At 43.7% G+C, this 22,441-nt stretch overlaps 4 protein-coding genes and 3 non-coding genes across 8 annotated transcripts; 3 read left to right on the top strand and 4 right to left on the bottom strand.

Moving 5' to 3' along the window:
- Nucleotides 1–1,540: 1,540 nt before the first annotated feature.
- On the bottom strand, nucleotides 1,541–6,057 carry LOC117867115 (UDP-rhamnose/UDP-galactose transporter 5). The gene is made up of 6 exons (XM_034751458.2): nucleotides 5,779–6,057; nucleotides 4,608–4,824; nucleotides 3,936–4,120; nucleotides 3,656–3,856; nucleotides 2,369–2,530; nucleotides 1,541–2,257 (listed from the first exon to the last, which is right to left on the bottom strand). The coding sequence occupies exons 2-6, from the start codon at nucleotides 4,735–4,737 to the stop codon at nucleotides 1,937–1,939; spliced, it is 999 nt and encodes a 332-aa protein (XP_034607349.1). The 5' UTR covers nucleotides 4,738–4,824; nucleotides 5,779–6,057; the 3' UTR covers nucleotides 1,541–1,936.
- A 1,362-nt stretch (nucleotides 6,058–7,419) lies between these two features.
- TRNAV-CAC (transfer RNA valine (anticodon CAC)) lies at nucleotides 7,420–7,493 on the top strand. The gene has a single exon. It is a non-coding gene; the product is annotated as a tRNA-Val (tRNA).
- A 1,279-nt stretch (nucleotides 7,494–8,772) lies between these two features.
- On the bottom strand, nucleotides 8,773–12,263 carry LOC117866259 (histone-lysine N-methyltransferase, H3 lysine-9 specific SUVH1). The gene has a single exon (XM_034750419.2). It carries the CDS (start codon nucleotides 11,995–11,997, stop codon nucleotides 10,003–10,005), a length of 1,995 nt encoding a protein of 664 aa, XP_034606310.1. The 5' UTR covers nucleotides 11,998–12,263; the 3' UTR covers nucleotides 8,773–10,002.
- On the top strand, nucleotides 8,819–8,892 carry TRNAV-CAC (transfer RNA valine (anticodon CAC)). Its single transcript has one exon. It is a non-coding gene; the product is annotated as a tRNA-Val (tRNA).
- Nucleotides 12,264–13,352: 1,089 nt separating the features above from the next.
- LOC117866260 (uncharacterized) lies at nucleotides 13,353–15,329 on the bottom strand. Its single transcript, XR_011899069.1, has 3 exons — nucleotides 15,127–15,329; nucleotides 13,633–13,698; nucleotides 13,353–13,494 (listed from the first exon to the last, which is right to left on the bottom strand). It is a non-coding gene; the product is annotated as an uncharacterized protein (transcript).
- A 905-nt stretch (nucleotides 15,330–16,234) lies between these two features.
- LOC140223600 (alpha-L-arabinofuranosidase 1-like) lies at nucleotides 16,235–17,028 on the top strand. The gene is made up of 4 exons (XM_072295625.1): nucleotides 16,235–16,278; nucleotides 16,368–16,554; nucleotides 16,638–16,781; nucleotides 16,906–17,028. Exons 1-4 carry the CDS (start codon nucleotides 16,235–16,237, stop codon nucleotides 17,026–17,028), a joined length of 498 nt encoding a protein of 165 aa, XP_072151726.1.
- A 119-nt stretch (nucleotides 17,029–17,147) lies between these two features.
- LOC117833613 (rab escort protein 1) lies at nucleotides 17,148–21,086 on the bottom strand. Of its 2 annotated transcripts, XM_034713180.2 has the most exons (10): nucleotides 20,127–21,084; nucleotides 19,922–20,044; nucleotides 19,621–19,720; nucleotides 19,308–19,346; nucleotides 18,781–18,997; nucleotides 18,606–18,681; nucleotides 18,256–18,457; nucleotides 18,047–18,133; nucleotides 17,706–17,811; nucleotides 17,148–17,424 (listed from the first exon to the last, which is right to left on the bottom strand). In XM_034713180.2, exons 1-9 carry the CDS (start codon nucleotides 20,849–20,851, stop codon nucleotides 17,722–17,724), a joined length of 1,659 nt encoding a protein of 552 aa, XP_034569071.1. In that variant the 5' UTR covers nucleotides 20,852–21,084; the 3' UTR covers nucleotides 17,148–17,424; nucleotides 17,706–17,721. The 2 variants fall into 2 exon arrangements, with proteins under 2 accessions (XP_034569071.1, XP_034569072.1); XM_034713181.1 differs by lacking the exons at nucleotides 17,148–17,424; nucleotides 17,706–17,811 and having other exon boundaries at nucleotides 18,047–18,171; nucleotides 20,127–21,086.
- Between the last annotated feature and the right edge of the window lie 1,355 nt (nucleotides 21,087–22,441).

Below are 22,441 nucleotides of genomic sequence, written 5' to 3'. Positions count from 1 at the left end.
GTTGAATTGTTATTGCTCTTACTGAACATTTTTTTATCCTTTTCATCAACAATGGCATGCCATCTCTTTTTTTGCCCCCTTCTTGATTTAGCTGAAATTAGTCTTTTTGTGCTGATCGTTGAAAAAAAAATTCATGTTGTATTTGGAATACGTATTATCTTTAACTTTGACCCGCAAAAGGTGTCTTGAAGATATTATTTTCAAATGGCTTGTATGTATCTGTTTTGTGAGTGCAACAATGAAATAGTTATCAGCAAAGCTGCAACTCACTGCGGTATATACACTGTTCCCGTCTATGTGTGCTGCTGGCTATATACATAGCTATGGTATATCATGAGCTGTCGGGCGTCGTTGCTGCTGCCGCGCATTCCAACAATATCTTCTATCTTGCTTTTTGCTGTATTCTGCATTGTTGATGTTAATGGTCTTCTTATCGTGATGTTCGATGCTCTGGTATATGTTTACGATGTATAATTGTGCTTTATTGGGCAATCCATTTAGAAAGTATCAGTGACTAGTGTCATAGTTTCCATAAGCCCATGTTTACATGTTTCAGAATTGAACATATGGTGTTGAAATCATAAAAACTTGCCGGCATGGTTATAATAAAGCATCAAGAGTACTTAAATTCGATATTGTGGAGTATATAAAGCATCAGAGTTACTAAATTCGATATTGTGGAGTATGTAAAGCATCAGGACATAATTGTGCACTGTCCAACGAAGAAGAAAGCAGTGTCGAATCGAAGCAAGATGACGGGATGAATCCTCCTACTATAGTTGGGCAGCGCGCGGAGGAGGATGGTTTCGATGGTGATCCCGGGTCCAAATCCGACCATTCCAGGCCTTCCCCGGCGGTGCGCTGCCCCTGCTCCTCCGACCTCCGCCGCATCTCCTCCATCACCAGGATCACGCACGAGCTCCGCGTGTTGCCGTACTGCCTCATGGCGCTCCTCGACGCCGCAAGCTTCCCCTCCCCGAGCCCCAGCTCGGGCTGCACCCTGTCCAGTATCTCCCTGCCGCCGACGTGCACCACGCAGAACACCTCCTCGTTCAGCTCCGGCGCCGCCGCCTCCCGCAGCGGCCCACGGCGGCGGACACGTAGAGCGGCACGTCCCGGTGGAGGGTGAAGACCAGCCCTTCCTCGAGCAGCTAGGTGACGATGCCGTCCCGCGTCCCCGGCACGTGCTCGGTGCTGGACCTTCCTCATGTCATCAGCAGCAATACAGACTGGAGTGACGAGGTCTGCGTGTAGATCCTAACTCAATGCAAGAAACCAGGTGGTGGAGGGAAAGTGATCATAATAGACGTAATTGTTGGTTCTCCTTGCAAGGCCATGTTTGAAGCCAGCCCAGGTCTCGTTGGATCTGTTGATGATGGCGGTAACATCGGGCAAGGAGCGCAATGGGAGCGAGTGGCAAAGCCTCTTCTGGGGTTCATGTCCATCATTCAGCTCTATCCGTAGCTAGCTAGCTAGCTAGAAAATGGAACAGAGTGCACGAATGTCCATCATTGTTTGTGTATAAAATTTAAACGACGTATTTGAACCGTCAACACCTATAGCTTCAATCTTTGTTACTGCAATTCAACAACCTCATGCAGTGATCAGAACAAATTCGCATGGCGTACAGAAGGCTATGTTTTTCCAAACAAAAAAAAAATGAAAACACTATATCCCGGGTAAAGCTGTCTTGAAGCCTCACATAGTCACATGTGTCATTCCGCTCGCTACAAATTATTCACAGAGCCAGAAAACGAATCTTTACTACTGTATACCTGTAACTATAACGATCCTGAGTTTCTAGACGGGAAGAAGAGTTCCCCTTTCTGCGGCCAACATAAGGCCAGAGTTTCCATTTTTTGTGATATACTCGCGTCACCAGAAATTTAATCTCACATGAAAATTCCCCATCTCAGTTGGAGTCAGACAGCAAGAACTATTTCTCGGCACCATCCGTTTCTTCTGAGCTTCCCTTGAGACTTGTAGACCTCACCGGCAGGATGCTGCGCCTTTCTTTGCCTCCTGGTTTAGCCGATGCGTTTCCGTACCAGATCATCCCAAGAACAGCGAGGACCATACCGAGGACTACCTGAAGGCTCAGGCCCTCCTTGCCAAAGAAGAGAAACCCAAGGGACAGAACAAGCACGGTCTTCATGTGGCCTAGGACTTGGAAGGATACAGCAGAGAACCGCCCAATGCAGATGAATTGGCTCAGATTGACACCAATGGCGATGAAGCATGAGAGTGTGAGGAAAAACTGCACAACCAAGGAAAAGCTACAGTGAAAATGACAGTCAAATGATTCTGATCCAGCAAAAGGATGACAGTTGAAGGAAAGCCAAAGTTGGTCTTATGAGACTGCCCTTACCAGAGCAAGAGATGAGAAATTGAAGTGATCCACCCTTTTGCCTGTCAACAAGTAATCGAGAAATGGTCCCACTAGCAGGAGGGACCCTGCTTGGGCTGGAGCAGTGTGGCCCAGGAGGTTGAACGAGTTCAGAGCGTACTTCTTTTGGAGAAAATGAACATACTGCAAAAGGAGTAGAAATTACAAAAGAATCAGAATTGTGCCCCTTCTAATCGGGTACACGATAGGAACGAAGTCCATATGTAATGCAAATAAAGCAGTTATTACTGAATATGCTGGGCAGCAAGGGCGGGTAAATAGTATAAGAATGCCAAAGTTGTGAAATTAAATGAAATCATGCTTTTACATTTGTGAAATGGAATTATAACTTTTCTAATGATAAGCAGTGGTATCATGAGAACATGGCCCTTGTTCTCTTACCTCCAAACTCCCAACTTTAACACTATGCAAAAAGAAGATTCTCCATCACATCAAACTTGCGGTACATGCATGGAGTACTAAATGTAGACGAAATCAAAAACTAATTGCACAGTTTTGTTGTACTTTGCGAGACGAATCTTTTGAGCCTAATTAGTCAATATTTGGACAATAATTCACAAATACAAACGAAACGCTACAGTGTTGCTACAGTAATTTGGCACCTCCCAAATTCGCGAAGTAAACAAGGGCATGGTATCAATCTAACAGTTCAAACATGGAAAATACCAATACTGGCATGGTGAGTAGCTATATCCTAACGTCTAGGGAAAATAAAGGAGCTATATCAGAAACTGCTAATTATTCACAACTTTGCAGAACTAAGGAGCATCACTGTCACTGTAGTTTGATACTTGGTGTTTTGAGAGATTGAAAGTGTGCTAACGAACAATTACTCAAAATGTTGGGCACTTGGGCAGCATGGGCACTCGAATCATAGAAGAATGCCAAAGTCGTGAAATTAAATGAAATCATCTGTCCACTTTAGGAAAATGGAGTTATAACTTGTGTAAAGAACAAGCATCGGTACCAGGAGGACATTGTACAGTGAGTATTTATATCCTAATGTCTAGAAAAAAAAAGAGCTATATCAGCAACTGCTGATTATTCATAATTTTGAAGAATTAACAAGCATCACTGTCACTATACTGCCATATTTTAATATACTGTCCTTTAGAATGGTATGAAGTGTGCCAACTGCCAACGATCTTGCAGCTCATTGCAAACAGAAGCAAACAATCAGTTATGGCAAGCAATCTTACTGGTGAGCTGACATATAAGAAATCAACATATGAAGGTGATCAAACTTACGTATTGTTGGAAAGCTGTGCTCCAAACAGCTATAACAGCCGCAATCAGACCTCTTGCATTCACACTGACATCAGTAACCGTGCAAACTGCAACTCCTATAAGCACAACCATTATGCTCAGCTTTGTGTCCCGGGAATAATGTACATGATCAAAGACAACCTCCAGAAGACATGAGGCAGGTATCATGCACAGCTTTGCAATCTGAACAAGGGAAAATAATGAAATCAGTTGTTAACAGTTTAAAACCACAGAGTTTAGCTACTGAAAAATCCACACTAACCTGATAAAAGCCCACAGAGTTCCACATCAAGCTCACATTCATCCCAACAATTGACAAGTTTGAAAATATCACAAATTTAATCAGATCTGCTAGCGGTAAGTGGGAGGGCTGGCTCAGGCCTAACCACCGAAATACTAGTGTCATCAATGTGGTAGTCACAAAATGAAGCCCAGTTAATGTTGTGGCTGCAAAAAAGAAAATGTATTTAAGAATATGACAGGAGATATATCCAAGTGCCCAAGTACATTTTGTTGAGAAGGTGCAGGATATGGTAGAACATGCAACTACGTAACATACAGTAAGAAATTAATAATCATGTTTCCATTACTTTGGTTAAGGCCATTAAGGCACAGCAGACACATTGCCAAAATACACCAATGAAGTCTATAAGAGTGTAGCTTTCAGGTTCAGTAGAAACGCCCAATAGTCAGGGCACTTTATAGGTTTGTGTTCAAATTATTCTTCAATAGTTAAGAAAGGAAATGCAGTGAACACTTTGGTACATTAGCATTTGAAATCAAAATTTCATTGACAGAAGAGTATACATCATCCGAGTTGAAGTATGAATCATTTTTCTTCAAATAAAATTTCGGTAGGAAATTTTCGTTAGCACTGTTACAAGAACTAGGAGACTGAAGATGAAAATAAATCCTCAGTTAAGAACAGACGTACCAAAACTGAATCCATATGTAGCCATTAAAGCTTTGTTGACCATGATGATTCCAACTGATGTGGTAACATTGAAACTCCATGCTGCAAAGTCGAGGACAGCCTTCTTGTCAGATTTCTTCAGAGAAGTCATATCTACTTGCACGGTTTCAATTCAACTCGCTGAATTACAATCTCCAAGAGGCCGACACCATCAGATCCAGGGGAATCCAAGCTTGAACTGCAGAAAGTGAAGTGATTAATCATACACGGGCAAATGCAGCAGGGAACATTGCACAAGATGACTATGCATGGATCAAACTGTCCTGCATGCAAATGCGAAGCGCAGTCGGAGCATCTCACCCAGTAAGCATAAATACATGTATACAGACTACAGAGAGCAATACACAGTTTTTCAAATCGTTGGCAGGTGATGCCTGGGCCTCAGACTTTCAGCAAAGGTCAAGTGATTACACAAGGATTATGAAAACTGAATAACCGATACAAACGTTGTTTGCGTTTTCATTGGCAACGTTGATTCACGAACCATGGTACAGGTTACCTATGGTCTGAGTTCTGTGCATTCTGTGCACGACAGTAAGTATGGAGCATGACTACACGAGCAAGCAATACTCCATCAGGAAGAATCAACAATGATCTCTAATTCAAACTAACGAGCATTGGCTACCTAGGCATTGTATCAAACACCCACCAGGCAGGCAGGGGCAGGCACCCAAAGCAAAGTAAGGCGCCGCCACGGCACGAGCAGAGGCCATGCTATGCTATATCAGTACGAGACGGACAAGCAGATAACGATTCGCGATCAACACGCGGCGTGTCTGGACGGCGTTGGTGAGTGGGAAGAGCAGAGCAGGCAGCCGGTAGTGCCGTGCCGTACTGCCGTGGCGTAGAACACAAGCGCGCGCTTACAGTTGACAGCCAGGCATCCTTGTCTCTCGCCCTCGTCGCCGCTGCCCTCTCGCCGCAGCTTTGATAGCACCTCCGTCGAGTGTAGCTCCTCCTCCTCCCTCCACGGACGCAGCACCTCAGTGTCAGTTATGAACCGCGGCTACGAGCGCGGACGGCAGACACCGGAGGGGCACACGAGAGAGGAAGGGGCTTGCCCATCCAAAAACAACCCCCGAAAAAAATGGAGAAAAAAAAAGCTCTGGGCGATGGGGAGGAGAGGGAGTACCTGCGGCGGCGGAGCTCTCGGCGCTCGATTGCTTGGATTGAGGCAGTGGATCCCTGGCTCCTCCTCCGGTAGCGGTGTGGTGTTTTGATCTGAGATTTGGGGTGTTGTCGCGTCTCAGAGGAGAGGAGGAGGAGCGCGGTGTGTCCTCCTCCTTGTGCGTGAGAGCAGAAGGCAGAGGCGCCCTTTTCGCCCCTCTGGTTTACAGTTATACCACAACTCCCAGATCTCTGCCGAGGGAAGGGAAAAAGGCTCCACTTTGCTTCATTTCATTTCCTTTTCGACTCAAACTGACAAATTTCTCGGTTAATTCACCAATCATTTTGTCTTTTATAAGCGATCCAAGCGTCCAACGATAACATTGGGGTCATATGTTTGTCATTCTGGAAATTAAAAACAGGCCCTAGCTTATCATTCTTGTTCCAACACTTGGCAGTAAGGTTCAGCAACAATCAGGTTGCCTAACCTTTAGTGTACTTGTGCGTCCTAAAAAGTACAACAATGTACACCCAAATAACAATCACCTCATATAGTAGAGTACATCCTAAAATTCAATTGGAAATAGCAGAGTACATCCTAAGAATCAATTCTATAGTACCGTGTAGCGTGCACCCTTTAGTTTCAACAAAAAAAAACAATTATAATAATGCATAGGAGAAAAATGGCAAAAAGGTCATTATATATCCCATATGATGAACCGATCAAGGAATGCCACTAAACTGGAAATGCGAAATGGATTGTGATGCCTGCTTAGTGTACATGCGATGCCCCTCCTACCAATGATATAATTGATCTTGATGCAAAACCTTTTTTCAGATCACAAGCTACCCCATCTCAATCAGATGAACATGACATGCAAGTTTATATGCAGCATCGAGAGAAACGAAGAGGTGGCTTGTCTTTTGTCTAAACGAGTATCCCCATGTTATACACTACTGTATAGTGCAGCAAAGAGCTAGCTTGCGTCTGACTACACTTTTGGTCCAAAAGGAGCTAACAACCTAGCTAGTGCCATGCTTATTCTTTCTGAAAACGAAGAGGTGGCGTCTGAGTTCTTGTGCAACTAGTAATTAGACAGCTCAATTGCTCACTCCTGAATCCTGGTATTGACCCGTCGCCTGAATTAGCTCTGACGCCACGCCTTGATGCTTAGTAGACTTTATGATGATCGCCAGAGGATCTTTTGGGCTCTTAATTAATTATTATAACAAGTAATAGTATTTTAGTTTGTCGGTGCTGCTGGTACGTACCTTCAGTTGACGTTTGCTTACAAGCTACTAATGTCACGTGATTTGGGAAAACAAAAATGGAACGGCACATGCTCTTTTATGTTGAGGGGGAGTGCCCCTGTGGAGTTTTCTGGTAAATGTTCAAGAGTTTGTGTTGTGCAGTAGCTAGGACCTGTTTGTACAGCTTGTTTTGAGTTAGAGCTCATACTACCGCATTTTGTCTCCTCAGCCACCTCAGAGTTGATAGCTGTTCTGAGGAGAGCAGTTAACCTGTTACCTCATCTTCTTCTTAACTAGATGATGATTTTGATCATGGTTCACATAAAAACTGAAATTTCACATCACGTGCATGTTATTTCGGGTCTGTTCATCCTAATAGTGTAAAATATTAAATGTACAGGCTACCCATCAGATTGTCTGGGTGGTGTAGTTGGTTATCACGTTAGTCTCACACACTAAAGGTCCCCAGTTCGAACCTGGGCTCAGACAAATGAATATTTTTGCTCTTTTTTTTTTCTTGTCCCTGCTGAAGAGCTCTATGTTGAAAAGGAAGACACAGAAATTGAGATCAGCTTCACTCCCCTGTGTTCATTAATTAGAGCAGAGTGGTATGATTCAATTCAGGCGGCTGGCGATTTTTGTGCATCCAAAATTCTCTGAGAAGTTACATATCCATGGAGGCCATACTGGAATCTGATCTGAACTTTGTTATCTGTCCAAGGAATGAATTCATCTTTGTTACGACACATGCATTTGGATGTAAAGTATCAACCGATGGTCTACCAGAACATAGCAAAGGTGACAACAACACAGATTCATTTTCTCAGTCATCAGCATGATCGAGCGAGGCCGACGATGCAAGCCCTCGCTAGCTTGAATGCGCAATCGTTCTCTACTGCCAATGCTGAGGCTACATGGCTCCGGACGAACTCGGCCTCGCACTGCTTTTGTCTCCCTTGCTGCTTGGTCCAAGCAAGATTTTGCCTCATCATATCGGAAGTCCTTCACTAAATCCGAGCATCTAGGCTGCATCTGCAGTATGCTACCGTACAGGGGGCTTGGCACGACCGCAGGCACCATGAAATCATGGGACCTTCTACTTTGCCTTGTTTCTTGAGCAGATCGACTACCAATCTGTGTTGCTATACTAGTGGCGTTGGCGGTTAGGAGGCCCACTGCGATGATGGCGAATTTCTGATAGTCATCAGCATACTGGCTCCAGTTATCGGAGTTGAGAGCCTCCATGCACAAGTTGATGTCCAAGTATCGGTTGGTCGACGGGCTTTGCTGCATCAACCTCAGTGTGAGTGGCCGAGACCATTAGGAGCGCCAAGAGGAGGAAGACGACACTCACGCTGCTAGTTAAGGAATAGGAGAAGGAGGCCATCACCACTTTCATGGTCGATTTTGTTCTTACTTGTTATATGTTGATGCTGCACTCTCAACTCTAACATAGTTTATGACAGATTCACTCATTGCAATGAATTGGATGGTTCCCAAAGCGGAGGTGGCTACATAGATGGATATATGATTATAATATTTATGTTGTCGATGCTGTATCCATTGCATTAATTTTACACATCAAACTAACTTTTATTTTATTGATAGGAAAACAAGCAACTACTCAAAGCCAAGGAGCCCACATATAAATCAATTTATTGTTAGGAGTATTTTTTTAAATAAAGGGGTAGTTCAATATCCCGGCTCCTGCATCATAGTGCAATAAACGACTAGCAACCGACCAAGCTAGTTGGGGAAAGCAGGGACGCCGCCACAGAGAAGTTCTTGTTAACCGACAATCAGTCCATCAAACCGTCTGGGTGGTGTAGTTGGTTATCACGTTAGTCTCACACACTAAAGGTCCCCAGTTCGAACCTGGGCTCAGACAAATGATTTCTTTTTTCTTTTTTGCTTTATTTTCCTTCCCCCTGTCTGTCCCTCCAGGCAACTATGCAGCTTTGCTCACATTTTATCATGCTTGTGAGCCATCTAGTCATCTTTTTGTTATAAAGTTATATTACAGTACTTATAACAGAGAAGTTGGTAGCGCAAGCTGTACATGCCACGCCCTACTGGCATTCAGATTCTGGGGTAACACATTGTTCGTAAACTAGAGCATTCCAGTCATGCATTACACAAGATACCCACTGCCACAAAAGCTGAGCGCCTCACTACCTCCTGTTCCTGACGCAGCATTTCAATCTACTACCTGTCTCCCCCGTTGCCAACACCTAGCATCCAAAATCCCTTGCAAAACACGTCACTGCTTACACAAGCCCAAAGGAAACACTGCAACCTGAAAAAGGACAAGATAGCAGCATTAGACAACCAAGGCCAGATTGAGCTTGCCAAAATTAACTTTTCAATTTACCGAAATTTCATACACTGGCAAATGCATGGGCAATGAAAAGCATTGTTGCCTCTTAACTGTCACCGATTTTTCCAGATTTTAGCAAAGCATATGGTGGTCAACTGCCTTATCCTTATGTGTGGAATGACCTACAGTCCGATTTTTTTTTTTAAAAAAAGTTGTATTGTCTTGTGCATACCAGAAAATTAGACCCACTGGTGGTTTTCTGGGAGGGTAGGAACAAAAAATGTTGGGGGTTGAAAATTGAAATGCACATGCATTGTTCAAATGTTCACCAAGTACGGAACTGCATTATTTAAGCAATCCAAAAGGTGCCATGAAGGATAAGAACTACTTATATAAAGCTCTATTCAATAGGTAAATAATACAGTCATGTACTAACCACTGAGCATCGGAGCAAGATTTATTCAGGTTTAGAATGATTATATTGATATGAATGATTGATGCATTTACTAAAAAGGAAATAATCATGATAAAAATAGACAGAATATTAAAGAGTTCAGCAGAATGGATCGATACAAATTTACATTGTAAGAATACCTTGTTGCAGAGTTACCAGAGATGGTAATGTTTCTTACATGCTTTAGCACATTAGTTCATGCATTCCCAGCATGTCTTTTAGTTTTATCAGAAAGAACCTCGACAATTGGTAGAGCCGCAGAGGCATGGCTTGAGTTTGGAAGCATTTGGAAATTTTCCCTTAATGCCAGGAGGAGCTCCTCTTGTTCCGTAATCGTAGGTCAGTTCAGTCATGGGAGGAATATGTTTCATTGCAAAAAGCATGATATGTGGGTAACTGTCATCGCCATGGTCGTACTGCACGGGCTGCCAAAGGAGATTTGGGGAACAGCTATGGTTCAAAAAACGAGCCACATTGCCTGAACTTTTTGCACTTATGACAATAGGTAATTTCTTTAAGCTCTCGGTTGAGACACTAGCACTTGCATCTTCAAGTAATTCTGCTCCCAGGTTCCATCTTGAAATTTTAGCACTGGGCCAGGATGTGCGAAAGGTATATTCATCTTCATCACCATCCATATCCATATTTGTTTCATCAATGACCTTACCAGCATACTCGCAGATGAATGTGCCAGCACGGATGGGATCCCAAGACCGGAGACCCCATCCACAATCCCCAGTCCAAAAGACCTCAAAGTTCAGATTAACACCCTTCTGTGTGACCCTGTTTCGACAATTTTGAGAACACTGGCATCTGGAAGAGCACTCATAAAGCATTGGAATATGCTTCACAAGCAATCCAGAGGCGCTGTAAGGAAGACCACTACTGTTCAGTTGCGAACATGAACAATTAGGATCACCAGGCAGGCACACACTAGGACACTTGCAGCTCTGTAATGGTTTTGTCTTGCTAAGTGGCCTCAGATACTCCACTCCAGTTTCATAGTTGAAGTAGCTTGGCCCTTTCTCATCATCAACATCATTAACAAGGCATACAGGTAGGTTCTCAACTTTTGATGATAAATCCAGTAGTATAGCCTTGTCTCTTGTCCCAGGATTTGCTTTCCACTTCTCAGTCATCTTCCAAACTGAAATTCCATCAGGCTGTCCTGGCTCTCTTCTCAGCTTGTACTTGAAAACACTAAAGCCATTCTTTGCTTTGTCCATCCAGGAATCTTCGACCCGATAAAGTCCATCATAAATGTAAATTTTGCCTGAGTTACAGAAAGGGTCCTGTGCGCTGCGCACAACCCTGATCAGGTTTTTCTTTTTCATGCTGTTCATGAGAGCGAGGTTACCTCTTTCAAGCTTTTGGTCATGCTTCTCCTTGTGCCGACTATTGCCTCCCTGGCCTGTGTACACCAAAATATCCGTGTCATCATCATCATTCTCATAACCACCAGATGAGATGATGCTGACAGCCAGAGTATCATCTTTTCCAACATGCTTAGCAGAAACGTAATCAATGCCAGCCATCGCAGGTGCATGTAAACCTACAATGCACATTTCAATCCTGAAGAAGAAAATGTCTCCAATATCAACACCAGGTACAGGTCCTATGGTCTTCAGGTTATTGATCCTCAGGCCATTCTGCATCATGAGAGTACCAGCCTTCAAGTCAGCCCTCCTGCTTGCGTCCTCCTTTTCATCCAGTTGCAGTATACGGCGCCGAATTGAATCAAACATCAGCATGATTTCTTCAACTGATTTATTTGGGTCGCTTGACAAGGATGGACAGGGGGCGAGCTCTGTGTTGAGGCTTCTCCTTGTTGACCTGCGCTTGATGTTAGCTTCATTGGACCCGGCCTGATGAGTCCTCTTGGCTGTCTTCAACGGTGTTGGTTTCTTATGATCACAAAAGGGCTTGTAGTCTTCATCTGACGATTCATCTTCGCGTTGTGGCATGGGAAATGCTGCTGAGATTGGAGTAGCCCTCAGAGGGATTGGTGACTTTGGTAAGGGCTGACCAAATGAAGCTGGAGATTGTTCTGGCGAGCGGCGGGGCCTGAACGGCGTAACGAAAACTAGCGGTGGATCAGTTGACTGGGTTGCCACATCATACCCCAGAGAAGCCGGGAACATTGGCGCTAATGACCGCAATGGCTTCATTTCCAAGGGTTGCTCTTGCTCGTCATTTTCTGATTCATCTTGCGAGTTCTCCATGGTGAACACCTGGTAGTTGCACTGAACAATGGTCAATAAAAGTCACTGAACAGTCTGTGTTTGTGATGGTGGCAGTGATAAAATTAACCAACAAACTGCAATTACCGCTTGGAAAATGTATGCAAGATTGTATACTATAAACAAGTGAGATGGATGTATAAGAAATAAGAAACAGAAATGACAAACATAAAATAAAATATAAGAGATAACAACGACAAATGCCAACTTCTACAACAAAATAACAGGAGCATATTATCTTGCGAAGTCCAACAATAAACAAATCTAGAAAAAATTGCATATTCATTGATCACTACATGCGCTGAGCACAGAGAAGTGAGATTAGATATATCATATATGTATCTAGTACACTTACAGATTCAAGTAGATGGATTCACACAGAGCACAAATGTTTCAGCGAACTACTGCTACACGTTCCACCTTAGACATTAATTAGAAAAAAAAATGCAGTTATCAATAAAGAAAGTGTGGGGGGAAAGATAATACATTTCTGCTACATTGAGGAGATCGATCAGGCAACCAGAACAAAGAGGGGGCATTTCTTTCACGGTCAAAACTAAATTTTAGGTTATTATTCAAGGTAACCATTTAGACAGACCAAAAGACAGTAGCAAAATCAAGAGTTGAGAGCTGAGACTAAAACCTGTACAGTAGCAGATTAGCTAGGAAAGATGAGCTTAGAGTTGTAACCTTGGGGATGTCGTCGGAGACTCGGAGCAAACAGTACAGGAGTCTTCGGAGCTCACAAAGTCGGAAGAAAAAGGCACCGGGTGCTGGCACAGTGTTGGCGTCGCTCCTCGTTCAGATCGCTTCTCTCAAGATACACGTATACGAACGCAGTACAGCTACAGCAGAGGCAGTCGTGTCACCGCCCATTAACCTCTGGCTCTCACCAAACAAAAAGTGTATCCAGCCCCCACCGTTGGATTTGGATGAACCTTGAGATACGCGTCCCTGGAGTTTGCTGGAAACAACTGAAATGTGTGTGTAAAATAGTGGTTGCTAAACCGAATCAGCGTTGTAGTTGACGTGGCCAGGCTAGAATGGTAAATTTGTGTTCCATATTGCATCAGCAGCTCAAGAACATTTCAGTTCAACATCACCTTAAACGCATATATTTCTTAGCATCTGCTTCATTCCATCAGGTTTAGAGAAGTACTAAAAGAACATTAGACACTGGGCATGTCTCTCTATCATCTCACTCTCTCACCAACGATAGTATGCCAGCAAAAAGATAATAAAACTCGTGCTACAGCAGAACACAGGTACTCCATTTGGCCTATGTGATTTCAGCTAGCGCTCGGTGAAGCGTTGCATGGTCATCATCTTCACTTCGGCGAAGCGTTTCGCGCAGTTGGACAAGCACGAGGCCTCACTCCTGCTGAAGCTGCTTCCGATGCTCCCAGTAACGCATTTGTCCCAGCAAGCAAGCGTCAGCTTTGCCACGAGCTCGTTTGTCAAGGCCTTCGTTCTCTCCTCCTGCAACACACGAATTTGTTTTTTTAGTAATTTGATTTCTGTCAGAGCAACCATCACTATGACAGTTCAGTTACACAGGATCTTTCCCAAAGAGATACTGGAGGCATGTATGCTAACCGTAAATAAAAAAGGGCGTACCAGGGCCACAAGTGGAGAGTTTTACCACTGCGCCAGGTCCGCCCTTCTGTATGCTAACTGTAAATGCTACAAAAAAGGTTCCAAGGGTCAAGAGGTACCAATTAACCCTCCAGTATGCAGATAGGAAATGAAATTGAGACATGAATCAGTTCCTTGAGTGCCAAAGGATCGCAAGTAATAAGTTTCCTCCCATTTAATTAAGAAAAGGCCATGTTGATTGTCCCTGAAGCATACTACAAGTAAAGCAGTATTGCCTCTTGTAATTACTATCCTCAAATTTGAAATTTAACATCACCAACCATCATTTTCCACCCCTCCGGTTTGATTACTTAACGACAAAGTGCAGACTCCTATGCTATTTGTATTTTAATAATTTCTCGCACACGTTATATGAGATAAATGACCTTGCAAATTATCCACAACGCATCTGTAAGAGTAAACATGCTAATTTTGATGCTATTCACAACCACGCAGCTCACACATATTTCACTATGAAACCGTCACATATGGTGACTTAAAAATAGTAGTCTCATTCACAGAAACAGTGTGCAGTAACAATATTTAGATCCTGGACGGACATTTGGTTCTGTTAAATTTACAGGAATGCAACATGCCAGCTGCTAGCATAAATCACACATAGACTTAGGAATTCAAGAGTGTTTATATTCAAGCAACTAGGTTACAAACTAAACTGTTTCTGTGTTACCATGAGGCCACCAAACTCTTTTCATGGGTCTATGAGATCACTTTATTGTTATATGGGTCCATGAGATGACTTTTAACTTCAGTTCTGAACTAACAGTTTAGGTGGTAGAATCATTTTATTTTTTCTTAGGGGAAAAAAACGTGTGAGTGCAATTCAGGCTTAACCAGAATTAGCAGGGAGATAGTACAGTATATCTTAAGGGTTATATATAGTCTGTGCGCAGGTCAAAATCTGTCACTACCTCCAGTTGTAGAATGGATCTGAAACTCTTTAAAAAATTGATTTGAACCATGATACATCACCTATCCTAAGCATTTGTTCAATAAACTGGTACTCGATAGTCACTAGTTCCATCACGTTCCTGAATCCTCCTAGGGTTACATCAGTGGTTAAATTATATCTCAATCCTATTTCCCAGGTCACCTCTAAACTTCAGGGGCACTCAGGTATTCAGCTGATAAGAGATTCCCTTAGCAATATTATCCAGCGATCATAGCAGAGCACACCGACGAAACAATATGGGGAAAGAAGGGGTAAATGCGAATTCCGCGAGGGGATTAATTTTAATGGTTCGGCACAGCAAGAACTGGTAGGTTGAAGCCCAAATGCACTAAATCTTCCATCGTAGGTACCTGCCGAGGGCCGAGGGCATATCTATCGAGCAATAGAGTCGATTGGATCAGAGAGCCCGGGGGATGATCAAGGGAGATGCGTCTGCGCCCCGATGGGTATGGGATGGCCGGATCTAGGTCTAGTACTAGTAAATGAATGGGGTGGCATACGCATACCTCGATGAGCGCCTTGAGGCGCGGGTTGTTGAGGGCCGAAGCATCCATGGCTATGGCTGTCCTCCTCTCTCTCTCTCTCTCTCTCGCTCTCGAGCTCTGCCTCTGCTTGGGTGGCGGCTGCTCTGCTGCAACGAATTTCTTCTTGGCAAGAAAGAAAGAACGGAGAAGCAAAACGTAGGCGTACAGTTACGTTTTGCAATCCCCCTCAAAAAAAAAAAGTTTATATCGATGATTGATGGCATGGATACGTAGGTCCCGTTTGGTAGGGCTTCTTAAAGTGCTTCTCCACCGGCTTTTGGTGAAGTACTACCAAAGGTTCAATTTCAAAACAGCTTCACCACCAAAGCTAGGGAGAAACCGCAAAACGGCTTACACTAGAGAGGAGAAGCCGAAAAAAGCGGCTTCACCGGCTTCTCCTCTCTCTCCAAGCATTAAGTGATCATAAAATTACATATATTGCCATTGAGAAGCCGTTTTACCAAACGTTTTGCAAAACGGCTTCAGCTTCACTAAAAAAGCCACTCCACCGAAGAAGCTGAAGCCGAAACCGTTTTATGAGAAGCCGAAGCTCTACCAAACGGGACCGTAGTATGCATTTTGCTTGTACGCGTGCGAGCCTTGGATGATCTCTTTCGGTCTTCCATTTCTACGCGACATCATCAAATATTTACAACAAGAGGTAGGTGTAATCGAGTATATTATGGGGCGTTTAGTGGCAGTTGTGTCACGTTGGAATGTTTAGATATTAATTAGAAGTATTAAACGTAAACTATTTACAAAATTCATTATATAGATGGAGGCTAAATGGCGAGACGAATCTATTAAATCTGATTAGTTCATGATTTGATAATGTGCTGCTACAGTAAACATTTTCTAATGATGGATTCATTAGACTTATAGATTCATCTCGCCGTTTAGTCTCCATCTGTGCAATTAATTTTATAATTAATTTATATTTAGTCTTCCTAATTAACCTTCAAATATTGACACGGACTAAATTTTAGCTTGAGAAATCAAACGTCCCTATGGTTGCCTAAGCACATTGACAGCTTAGAAGGAACTGGATTCACTGTGAGTTATTTGACTTCTTTGCAGTGACATTGTTCAGATGGCGAGTTATGCTCCGCTGTTTGTAAATGACAACGACAGAACGTTAGTATCTCCGGCTCGATGCTTTATTTGCTTCTTCTGTTTCCTTTCATCTAACGCTGAGGTAAATCGTGTCTGAATAAAACCATCAGGTGGAACCCAGATGCTATCGTCTTCAACTCGTGGCAACATTATGGAACTCCTAGTTACTGGATGCAGACGCTGTTCCGTGAGTCCGGTGGTGCTATGATTCATTCAATCACTGTCAGTTCCAGCTACTCCGGTTCGCTAGCAGCATCTGCAATTACTTGGCAGGATTCGGAGAACAGCTTTCTAAGAGTAAAGGCAGGTAAAATTTATCGCATCCATATCTACTATGTGGAGTGAAATCTCATACTAATCTTGGAAATTGTCTTGTGCAGGTTGTAAACTTTGGATCAGATGCTGTTAGCCTCAAAATCTCCGCAAGCGGACTTGAGGCTATTGTTAATGCTCTGGGATCAACCTCCACTATTCTCACATCTGGGAATGTGATGGATGAAAATTCTTTCAGTAACCCAACCAAGGTAATTTGCCCCTTACTTTTTGGTTGCTTTGTGTCTGAATGACCATGTGACTCTACGCATATGTTGTGCTCTGTTTTCGGTTGGCCTGTCTGAATCCAAAGCCTGATTGCAAACAACTGTGCAGGTGGCGCCGGTGAACAGCGAGCTGAGCAACGCTGCAGAGGAGATGCAGGTCACGCTGGCTCCTCACTCCTTGAGCGCGTTTGATCTCGCGCTGGCGCAGTCCAAGCTTGTCGCGCAGATGTGAGATAGTAACACCCGTACGCGACTGGAGAGTTGATAATACAAAGATATGCAAGTTCTCCGCGTATTCTCGGGGGGAAAAAAAGACTGGAGAGTGTTAGATGAGGAATATGCATAGCGTGATTCGCAAATACCAGCAACCAGCAGGGAGTTGCTGCTAACATGATCTTGATAATGCTTTGTATAGTTTAAGACGATGCAGATACTAAATAAAATCACATCAGGTTTGTTTATTCCAAAGTATTCACATCGCACCACGAACGTATCAGGTAAGCAGTTTAACTATCTCAAGGGGAAATAAAAAGTCTATAGAATATCCATTTTCTCCCCCACGCTAGTGCAACCGACTTAAATTGGCGAACCATATACGTCCATGCCTTCATTCCGCGATAATGTTCTCCTGCCAAATGGTAGATCATGTCAGAATAGTAAGAAATACAAAGTGCTCAAATACATGGTTTCCTACAACAGATACTTAGAAGCATTTAAGCCTTTTTATTTTGCATTTGGTACGGCCTTGTTTTGAAGACTATAAGGAGATTCCAGGCATCCAAGGCTGCCAGTATTGCAGTGCATTTGAAGGGTGGTTATTCACCCTGATTTGGTTCAACTCATTTTCCATAGCAGAGCTTCCTAGGCATTGCACAAATACAAGTTGCATGTGCAAAAAGACTTGTGTACCTCTAGAAAGATGGTTTTACTCCGCGGAATCAGAGTCATCATCGCCATGTACAGGAGCTGAATTTCTAGGCAAGAATTCTTCATCAGGATAGATATCTGCGAATAACTGCAAAAGAAGAAGCATAAAAGAATTCATCAGGACAGAGCTAGTGATGTAAATGAAGCATCAACCATTCTATAGCTGTCATAAAAAAAGCATACTCTTGATGTATATTATGAAGAACATGCAATTGCCATATTCAATAACCATCTCATACTGACAGGAACAATTCTAACTAGTAAAAGTTTCACTATTTGCCAGTGCCTCAGAAAACAAAAAGCAACATCCCAGGATGCACTACCTTTTTTGTCGATTCAAGTATGTTCCTGTAATCCAGGTTTTCATCAGGCATGGGGCATGACCATGAAGAACCAGATGTTGATGTTCCCTGATAGTGCAAGACAGGACAGTGAATGTTTACCAGTGCTGAAATATATATGCAGCAAATTTGTTTATCAGTGCTGAAATGGACATGGATACAGTCCGTAATGATAACAAAAAGAAATTCACCTGTGTGATCTCTTGAACATACACACAGCTCCAGATTAGTGTTGGCTTCATATCATCGGTGCTTTCACTGGTTGACTCAAGGTGGCCTTCGAAGCCATCTGAATCCTGTGGCTGTGGACTGAAAAGAGCATCTATTGCTTTTTTGATGCAATGCTTTCCGGCGGAGGCATCAGTACAGGGAGTAGACAGATATGCCATAAACCTGCATGTGAGATTAGCTTGCAGGTAAGTTACTTGCCTATATTATATGGCATTTTTGAACATGGTTATTCCTGGGGATAGAAACCTAGAACAAGTATATGTGAAAACTGCAGTTGATGCATGCTATGATGATAGGATATAAAACTTACATTCCAGAAGGGCATACTGCGAGATTGCTGCTCAATTGAAGAAGCCGAACAGCTGCAACCTGCTTCTCTTCTAGCGCTAAATAAACAGTGGAAACTGGGTCAACTAAGAGAAACAACACCACCATGGCTACATCAAGGAAACCTAGCAGAAACACATGTAGAATAGTTTTCTTACACTTTGGAGGGAAAACAACCAGAACATTTGATGTACCCTGTTTCAAAGACTTGCTAAATATGCATATTCCCCTCGCAACACTTCTTGGAAAATTTGAATTTGAATCATCAGATGGAACATCCAAGGTAGGAATTTTGTATGAAGGATCAATTATCAACCGTTTGCAAGAAATATCCTGACCAGATGCCAATCTGGCACCTACAAAATGCTTCTTTTCCTGATCAAGAAGCAATGGCAAAATTGTAAAAAAAAGAAAATAATTGGTAATGCAGCCCTACAGGTAAAGCATTCATCCTCTGCCATGGCAAACAAAAGAAAGAAAATAATCACTCATATATTTACACTATATTTGCAAAACATATCCGAGTATAGTCCAATTGTTAACAAAAAAACATGAAAACAGAAGTTGTGCATGAAAGATGACACATAGCTCAAATAGATTTCAAAATGGTCCACTGTATGATAAACATCAGGAAGAAAAAGTTAACAAGAATATGGCCAGTATAGAACTTGGTTTATCATCATACCTCATCCATAAGAAGCGCAGCCACTGGCATCCGCAACACCTGAATCACAAAATATGATTTCTAAGAATTGGCACAAGTTACTTATAAGGAAGAAGAAATAAAGTGCAGGATGCCATTCCAGCAGAGAGTTGCCAAGCCCAAGGTCTAGCACATCAATATTCCTAATGTTTTGGGAAGCAATAAGCAATCAGATTGCAAGTTACCAATTATAGATCATAGGGACAAAAGATGGTACAGTCACATGACTAAAGAAACAATAGCCAAAGCTAGAGTGTAAAAATCATTGCTACATACATTGTGAAGATCATCTTACATATAGGGCACCCTTAACCGCAGCACAGCGACAGAAAGCTTGAGGCAGCTCACCATGCCCATACATAGGATAAATGAAAGCACCCTCTGCATTAGCAAATCTGGTATGGTTGAAAACATAAGAAAGATGTAAAATTGTAGACTTGTAGTACCACAGCTAAGTGCTTTTAAGATTCCACATGCCAGGCACATATATTCTCTAAAGCTAAATAAAATACGGATTAATCAACAAGGCATTTACATAATAGAATATATATGGCTTTCCAAAGTGAACAAGAAAAGGTTCAGGCAAGCCAACTGACCTCCCAATTGATGACAAGTACAGAGCAATGGTCTTGATTCCCTCCCTCGTCGTAATTAATTTATCAGAAGGCTCAGGACCATCTTGATCATAATCTGCCATGGCAATTGCATACAGCACAACCCTGCAAGCACCACAAAGGACTTAATCTTAGCCACATAATTACTAAAAATAGTGCATACTTGACCAATTCAGAACACCCTTACGCTCTCATCTTGGCAGAAAGACTATGTTGGTTGAGGAACTCAACAAAGGGGCGGTACAGGTCCTCCTCAGATATCATGGCAGCATCCTCCTCCTCTCCCCTCTCATCAGCAGAAGCTGATGTGGCAGCAATGTGCTCCTGGACAACCTTCAAGAACTTGTAGGCGACGAACTTCTCCGTGTGCTTGAGTGTGGTGTCGCTGAAGATGGCACCCCTCGAGCCTGGCACAGGGTAGAGGCAGCCCTCCCAGTAGAGGAGGCTTCCCCCGTCCACGCTCTTGAACTCCACATGGTGGCTGCCCCCCGAGCGCAGTAGGAGGTCCACGGCCTCGTCGGCGCAGTACAGCACCCGGGGCCCCACGAGGTCGACGGTGAACCGCCTCGCCAGCTCGGGGATGGCTCCCGAGGTCTCGACCTCCGAGTACACAGTGCGGCGGTGGAGATCGACGACGGTGTGCGAACCAGAGGTAGCTGCCGCGGCCACGGTCGAGGAGGACGGGGAAGGGTCAGGGGAGAGGAAGGAGGCGAGGGAGAGGAGCGGGATGGAGGTGTAGTGGGAGCCGTAGAACGGGTTGGGGTCGACGTGGAGGACCGTCTTCCCGGCGGCGGCGCAGGCGGCGGCGAGGACGGACTCCGGGAGCCCCGTGCCACAGAGCACAACGTCGAACGAGGGGTCGATGGTGGGGTACTCGTGCGCCGCACCGGCGGCGGCGGGCTCCTCCGCCATGGTTTGAAACGCCGGTGACGGAATCGTCGTGGGTGGAGAAGATTAGAATTGGTTAGAGGCTAAGGAGCTGCGAGGGGATCGGAGAGGTTGCCGCATACTCTCCCACGGCCGGATCGGGATCTTGCTCGCGCGGGATGGGAGGAGGAAGCGGCGCTGTGATTGGAGGCGAACCCGGTTGGGGGCGGCGGAGGGACGGGGCGATGCGCGAAGAAGAAAGGCGACGGGGAAACCATGGATGGGGGTGGGGCGCTGGGCTTTTATTTGGGTGGGGGTCCCACCCGTAAGACCGGCCTCAGGGTTAACGGCTTTGACCTCACGGCCTCACCCCGAGCAAATGAGGCCCGGCCTGGCCCAAGCTCGCCGGGTTACGCGGCTTCAGTAAATACTAATTAGGACTGGGCCCGAAAAAATATAGGCGGGTTTGGCCCAGTCCGACTGTTTATTTCAATTACTTTTACATGTGAAAGTGGTGGGCGGGCCGGCCAGTAAACTCCAGCACGATGCTCGCTTTTTTGAGTGGACGTGGGCATGATTTTTGAACCTCAAGCATTTCTTCTTATCGTACCCGTACTCGTACTGTAAAATATATTTCTTTTATATAAAAGAATAGCTAAAAATTGCTAGTCAACCACACCAAAATATGTTTGTAGCTATGTTTCTGTCATACAAATTTAGCTTGCATGTTCATACATTCACAATCAATATTAATTTCTCATGCACATAGAAATCCAAATATCATTCCAATACACATCCATGAACGAGACCCAACTGCCACGTTATATTCAATATTTCAAAAGACCATGTGGTAAATGGTACTTGACAAGAGGTTAACACATACATAATAAGATTTGTCATACACACCTAGAGATAACTACTTAACAAATATATTTGAAATTTCGAATCCATCCGAAGAACCTTAACTTAGGTGGCTGACGTTGGACTACTCCATGTTAAAGTTCCTGGAGACCTAAATTTTTTTTTTTTGAGAACGTGCGAAGCACGTTTTCATTAAGTAGAAGAAAAGCACAAATGTTTGTTACAGATGAAGAGCGCAAAAAAATGAAAGAAAACAAAAATACAACAGACCACCGAAAGAAAGAAAAAAAAAAGCACTACATCCGCAAAGGATCTAGCAGCGACCCGATTCCAGGAAAGCCCGCCTGCACCCAAAGGTTCACCTCGTCCAGGAGGTCGCATAAATTGTTAGGTCTCCCATGTCCCAATGGAGTATGATATTTGGATCTTTTTGGTGGCCATCTGCAATTAAGGAAACATACTGAGCTGACAACAGTATGAGTAATCACCAGGGCACAAAGGAAGCAAGAATGCCCTCTGTCAAGTAGTCTAAAGGAGTTTTAAAACATGATATCCCTGGAACCGTCATGGTCATGCCATTCAACACAAATACAATCTATTTTGCAGAGAAATAGACAGCTGCCCAAAGACTTGAGCAGTGAAAATCAAGCTGGCTACTCATGGCATGGCTGTAATGGATATCAGGCATATGTTCACTCAGGCACTGAGAAGAAAATGTTCTGGCCCAGGGTCTAAAACTGGCAAAGTAATCAATTGCAGGGATCTGTCTACAAT

Source organism: Setaria viridis, chromosome 8 (assembly GCF_005286985.2).
Source record: "Setaria viridis chromosome 8, Setaria_viridis_v4.0, whole genome shotgun sequence".
NCBI classification, from domain to species: domain Eukaryota; kingdom Viridiplantae; phylum Streptophyta; class Magnoliopsida; order Poales; family Poaceae; genus Setaria; species Setaria viridis.
The sequence above is the reverse complement of the archived record's forward strand: the minus strand, read 5'-3'. Positions and strand labels throughout refer to the sequence as shown.